The sequence below is a fragment of the Pimephales promelas genome, chromosome 18, assembly GCF_988280905.1.
Source record: "Pimephales promelas chromosome 18, fPimPro1.hap1.1, whole genome shotgun sequence".
NCBI lineage: Eukaryota > Metazoa > Chordata > Actinopteri > Cypriniformes > Leuciscidae > Pimephales > Pimephales promelas.
Window position 1 is genome coordinate 18,675,649 of NC_142786.1, and position 6,000 is coordinate 18,681,648.

Here is a 6,000-nt window from a genome sequence, read left to right on the forward strand (position 1 = left end):
TGCATACCTCGGTTGTAACAAATGTTTATTTCAGTCAAAGTTGCTCTTCTATCAGCTAGAATCAGTCGGCCCATTCTCCTCCGACCTCTAGCATCAACAAGGCATTTTCGCCCACAGGGCTGCCACATACTGGATGTTTTTCCCTTTGCTAAAAAAAATGCTATTTTAGGCATTCTACTTCCTTACTTCACATTGCTTTGCAATTATTTATGCAATTTTACAAGCAATCTCTGAGTTAAAATTACATTTCAAAGTAAATCCTGCTCTACTTTTTTCAGTGCAATACTTTTTTTCAGGATTCTTTAATGAATAGAATGTTCAGCATTTATTTAAAAAAAAAACCATTGTAACATTGTAACTGTCATTTTTGATCAAATTAATGTATTAAGTTGTATTGATTGCTTTACCCAAAAATAAATAAATAAACAAATAATCGTGCTGACCCAAAACGTTTGTACCATAGAGTACACTATAGTGCACAAGATAGCACATGTTGCTTAAGCTGTTTTTTTTTGTTTTTTGTTTTTTTTCACAGACATTATTATATCCTTGAAATTTCTCCTTTAATTTTATATGAACAAAATAACAACTCATGTTTGGGTTGAACTGGACCTTTAAATGAGTGTCAGGAAAGCAGGTCTGGATTGTACAGTGAAGCATCTCTTCTTCAGTCTCTCGCTCCCTCCTTTCCTCAGTGCGCATGTCGTTCAGAAGAGGAGAAGAACGTCCTGATCTATATTTAGAGTCAAGGCAGAGAAAGCCTTCTAGCCCCAGCACATCTAAACACCCCTCAAACACACAAATCAGGGGCAATGCTGTGTTTCTGAGATCAGCTGAATGTATCATGAATAGCCTGACCGTTAGAAAACCTGCTTTTAATGGAGTGTGGCCTGAGAGATGTAGAGCAAGGGAGAGGCGTAGGGAATCGGAGGGAAGGGAACGCTGCGTGCTTTGCATGGTAATCTGCTTTTTGTTTCAAGGCTGCGTGTGTCTCTCCTAGATGCTTTCTGTTCGGGAATATTCCCAGCGTTCCCAGTCCAGTGAGCGACAACAGAGCGGTCAGTCGTTCTGTTCCTCGGATTGGGTTGATGACCTGTTACGCAACGACACGGGCCGTGTTTGCATCACATCAGAATTACAGTGCTATCCAAAATTAACATTTTAATCATTTATTGTTACAAACATGCACAGCTTTTTCTTCCGAAAGAGATTTTGCAGATTGTAAGAACTGACGCACACAAAAGGCAACAACGCATCATCAAAAGTATGAATTATGCATTATAACTGTCTATATACATTTTTATATTTATATACTAAGACTGAATGTCTAAATCCATATGATAGCTTTGCATCAGCAATCTGTGTCATTTTGAGATACTATTAGAGTTTTGGTTGTATTTATTTTACTATAAATTGTGCATGCATGTAACTAACTCTATAGTTAATTATTATTACTCAGTATTTAAATCCATAAATAATACACTGTAACACCTTAAAATGGTGTTGGCATAGTTTTTAATAATATTTTTGAATTAATTAAAAATATATATTTTCAGTTAAATTTTTATTTTATTTTATCAAATGTATTTTATTTTATAAAAAAAAATGTATGTGTAGTTTCATTATCTTTTTGCTATTTCTGTTTTAGTACATCGTTAATCTAAATGAAAATGAGGAATTTTGGAAACTACACTACAGAAATGTTGTTGTTTCTGGTTAAAGCAACAACTATATTTTTTAATGATTTCATATTTTTCGATTACTTTAACAATAACTCTATAGACTGCAATTTACTGTATTTGTTTATCATTTGCTTTGCTAAGAAAAAGAGCAGCTTGGACATTCTGCTAAACTTCTCCTTTTTGTGTTTCTCAGAAGTCACACATGTTTTAAAAAGACATGATGGTGAATAAATAATAATAGAATTATATATTTATTAGTATATAGTTATAATAACCCCCCTTGTAAATGTTCTGGGATGAAAATGATTGTATTATTTGATTATGACAATCACAAACATCTCTGTCTGCATTAACCCACTGCTTTGGTTCTCTCTGACAAATATCAAATCCTTGATTATGCTTTTATGTGTCCATCATCTTTATGGTTCATGATTCATTAATATCAGACAGGATTATAGAAACGCTCTGGTGTCTGTCATAATTTTGTCATCTCATGCCATCTAGAGGATGATGTGAAACACGGTAATGAAATAATCCCAGATTACTGAACCCAATATCATTGAGATATATTATATATTTTTTATTCATATTTTAAATTAGTTTTTGTCTGTTGTATATTTGAAGAGTTCAGATGCAAAAGCCTCTAAATGCCATTTAAAATTTTCTTCTTTGATGATGATTTTTATCAAACTTGTATATTTAAGTTCAGTAATTTCACTTAAACAACAATTAATAGGTAATTATCATTGCCATTTAAGTGAAATCACTGAACTTAAATATACAAGCTCTCTTCATTTTCTGTTTGTAAGTTTTAGTAAATTTGCTATATGTTTGTCTTTTTTTCCTCATTATTTTTATCAATTATTTCAGTTCTAGTTTTGGTTATTTTAGTCCACCAAGTTAAAATAAAAATGATAATTTTATTTAATTTTATTTCAGTTATTCATTTTATTTCTATCAACAACAACAGCAACAAAAAAAGTTTTTTTAAGGTTTGTTTTGGTGTTAATGTCAGGTAACCTGACTGAAACGTTAGAAAAAACTTTTTTTTTTTTAAAGTCCCTCCTTTTCATATTCAGTATCATATTTCAGAGGTCAAAACTGAGCAATTATTATGTAATAAATGAGCTGATGAATGAAAAGTAAGATGTTTTTAATGTAAATCAGTGAGATCTTTATAACGTCTCTGATTACAACTGTAAATCTTGTTCCCCGAGAAGGGAACGAGACACTGCGTCATCGTTGATGACACTATGGGGAACGCCCCCAGCGTAGCGCGTCTGAGGAATGAATGAAATCTGTCCAATCCTGATTGGTGCTGCGTCATGGCATAGTAAATGATGACATAAACGGAAGCTACAATGGGACAAGTCAGTCTGTGGTGACGAGACGCAGTGTCTCGTTCCCTTCTCGGGGATCAAGGTTTACAGTCGTAACCTGAGACGTTCCCCTTCGAGGGAACTCGCACTGCGTCATCGTTGATGACACTTTGGGGAACGAAATACCCACTATGCCACTACACCATAATCACGCCTGCCCCAGTGTGAAGCTGGGAGACCAGGCACACTTAGGACGCGAGCACTCTGGCACCAGGCAGCCCTTTCTTGGGTGAACCAATGCACACCAACAACTGGTCTGACTTCCTTCACTGGGAAGACTTCTTCAAGTAAACCCTTAGAGTTCTGACTGGGCAGTGCAGGTGAAGTCTCCCCTCTTCCGTCGTCCCATGAGGTGGAGGATGGAAGGCCTGAAGAGCCAATGACCGTGCCGCACTAGACGGCACCTTGGGTACATAACCCGGTCTAGGTTGTAAGATGGCCTTAATTCCGCCAGGAGCAAACCCGAGGCAAGTTGGCGATATCTAAGCCAAGGCCTGGAGATCCCCCCACTCTCCTCAGAGAAGTGATAGCAAGGAGAAAGGCCAACTTGAAGGTCAGGTTCTTTGTCTCCGCCTACTCCAGTGGCTCAAAGGGGGCCTCAGCCAACCCTTCAAGAACCACTGCTAGGTCCCAGGTCGGGACTCTGGAATGAGCCACAGGCCTCGTCCACCGAGCCCCACGGAGAAAACGTACAACCAAATGGTGCCTTCCCAAAGGCCCAGAACCTACAGGTGAGTGGAAAGCTGCAATGGCAGCTACATACACCTTAAGTGTGGATAGGGTAAGACCGGCTTAGAAATGATTTTGGAGGAACTCCAGCACTGAAGCCACTGGGCAGTTAACTGGGTCCACCTCACGCTCTCTACACCAAGTCGAAAACACATTCCACTTAAGGCTGCATGTACAGTCTCCTGGTGGAAGGAGCCCTGGAGCTGAGAAGGGTCTCGACAACACCTGCAACACCTGGCCAGACCCAGAGGTTCCATAGCTCTGGTCAGGGGTAAAATATTGTGCACTCCTCAGAGGGACCTGCCACGGGAGGCCGTCTAGCAGTGCTAATGTCCGAGAACCATATCCGGGTCAGCCAGCAGGGTGCTACTAAAAGTAGGCTGATCCCTTCCCGGCGGACCCGCTCCAAGACTCCCGGTAGAAGAGCGATCGTGGAAAATGCGTACAGATGCGGCCTCGGCCATGTCTGTGTCATACGTCCAGCCCAAACGGAGCTGGATACCTGAGGGAGAACCACAGTGGGATGTCTCTTGAGACGCGAACAGATCCACTTCCACTGGGCAGAATCTCACGCACATGGCCTCCACCGCTTCAGGGTGGAGTCGCCACTCCCCGGGCCTCAGCCCCTGCCTCGAGAGGACATCTGCTCCCTGATTTTGATCCCCGGGGACATATATCGCTCTGAGAGACGACAATTTCCGCTGGGACCACAGAAGGATCTGGTGTGCCAGTCTGCATAGAGGGCGCGACCTCAGACCCCCCTGGTGATTCAGATACGTGACTACGGACATATTGTCCAAGCGTATCAGGACATGGTCGCCGCGGAGGTCAGAGAAAAAACTCCTCAGAGCTTTATGGACCACCAGCATTTCCAGGCAGTTGATGTGCCAAGAAGAATGCCGGGTCTCCCGCAGACCTCTCGCAAAGCGGCCGTCCATGACCGCACCCCAACCAGTGAGGGAGGCATCTGTTGAAACGGTTTTCCGGCAACATGATGCTCCCAGCACCAGTCCCTGGGACAGGAACCAAGGTTTCCTCCATATGACGAGGGAACGAAGGCATCTGCGCGTTACCATGATCATAAGGAATGGATTTCCCCTCGGGGAGAAACCCTTGGCTCTCAACCACCACTGTAAGGGTGTATTTAGGACAATTCAATGGGACAAACAACACCAAATAGGACATACGGTTTGACACAGAGCGCTTGCTGAAGAGCAAAAAGCTGATGTGTGTGTGCTCTGGGCGTCCCTTTATAGCTTCTGTTTATGCTGTCATCTACTATGCCATGACGCAGCACCAATCAGGATTGGACAGATTTCATGCTTCAGACGCGCTACGCTCAACGATGACACTTTGGGGACGAAGGGGAACAGACTACTAACATAAAATGCATATAAATCTCAATATTTGCCAATAATATATCTTAGCAAGATGATACGAGTGTTTGATTACACTGAAAGACTTTTACTGGATGAAAGCGTGTAAAAGATCAGTCAGAAATGGAGGAGTGCAGGAGATATTGAAGATTTATCAGATCATGATCATCATTTAGAGACGGATGATCTTTGTGAAGTTGTTCATCAGTGAGTGTGAGGAGGACACACTCCTAGCAATCAAGCTGATGTTAATTCACACACACACACACACAAACATACAGCTCCACCTTTTGGTCGTGTGTGTGGTCACTAACGTCTCGGGTCTTCTGATCTCCACAGCTGTCCACTGCAATCTGACCCAGAATGGGATTGACCATCAGGTGTGCTCAGAGGAAGTGACATCACAGCGGGAGGAAGTTTGTGTTGATCATGGACTGGATGAGGACAGTCTGGATTTTCTGGAGCAGAGTCCTGGTTTCCAGCGGCGGTCTCCGCCTCAGCGCTCCGTCTCCGAATCCGAGCTGTCCCGGGTGAGAACATCTCCGAACTCACATCATGTTTCTGATCACCGATGTTATCGGATCAAAAATGTGAAATATTATTCCAGTGTAAATCATCAGTTTTCTATGTGAATATAGAGTAAAGTGTAATTTATTCCTGTGAATTTTCAGCGTCATTACTCCAGTCTTCAGTGTCACATGGTCCTTCAGAAATCACTCTTTGATGATCGAGAAACATTTATGATTATTATCAGTGTTGAAAACAGGAAACTGTCATACATTTTATTTCAGGATTATTTGATGAATAGAAAGTTTAAAAGAACCACATTTATTT

At 41.5% G+C, this 6,000-nt stretch overlaps 1 protein-coding gene across 7 annotated transcripts in view; it reads left to right on the plus strand.

The window, feature by feature from the left end:
• samd12 (sterile alpha motif domain containing 12) overlaps nt 1-6,000 on the plus strand; it is a 132,895-nt gene that overhangs the window by 17,089 nt on the left and 109,806 nt on the right. For all 7 annotated transcript variants that reach the window (XM_089122938.1, XM_039660801.2, XM_089122936.1 and 4 more), the window contains exon 2: nt 5,506-5,696. In XM_089122938.1, the coding sequence (XP_088979064.1) occupies nt 5,506-5,696 (191 nt within the window). The remainder of the gene's footprint in view (nt 1-5,505; nt 5,697-6,000) is intronic.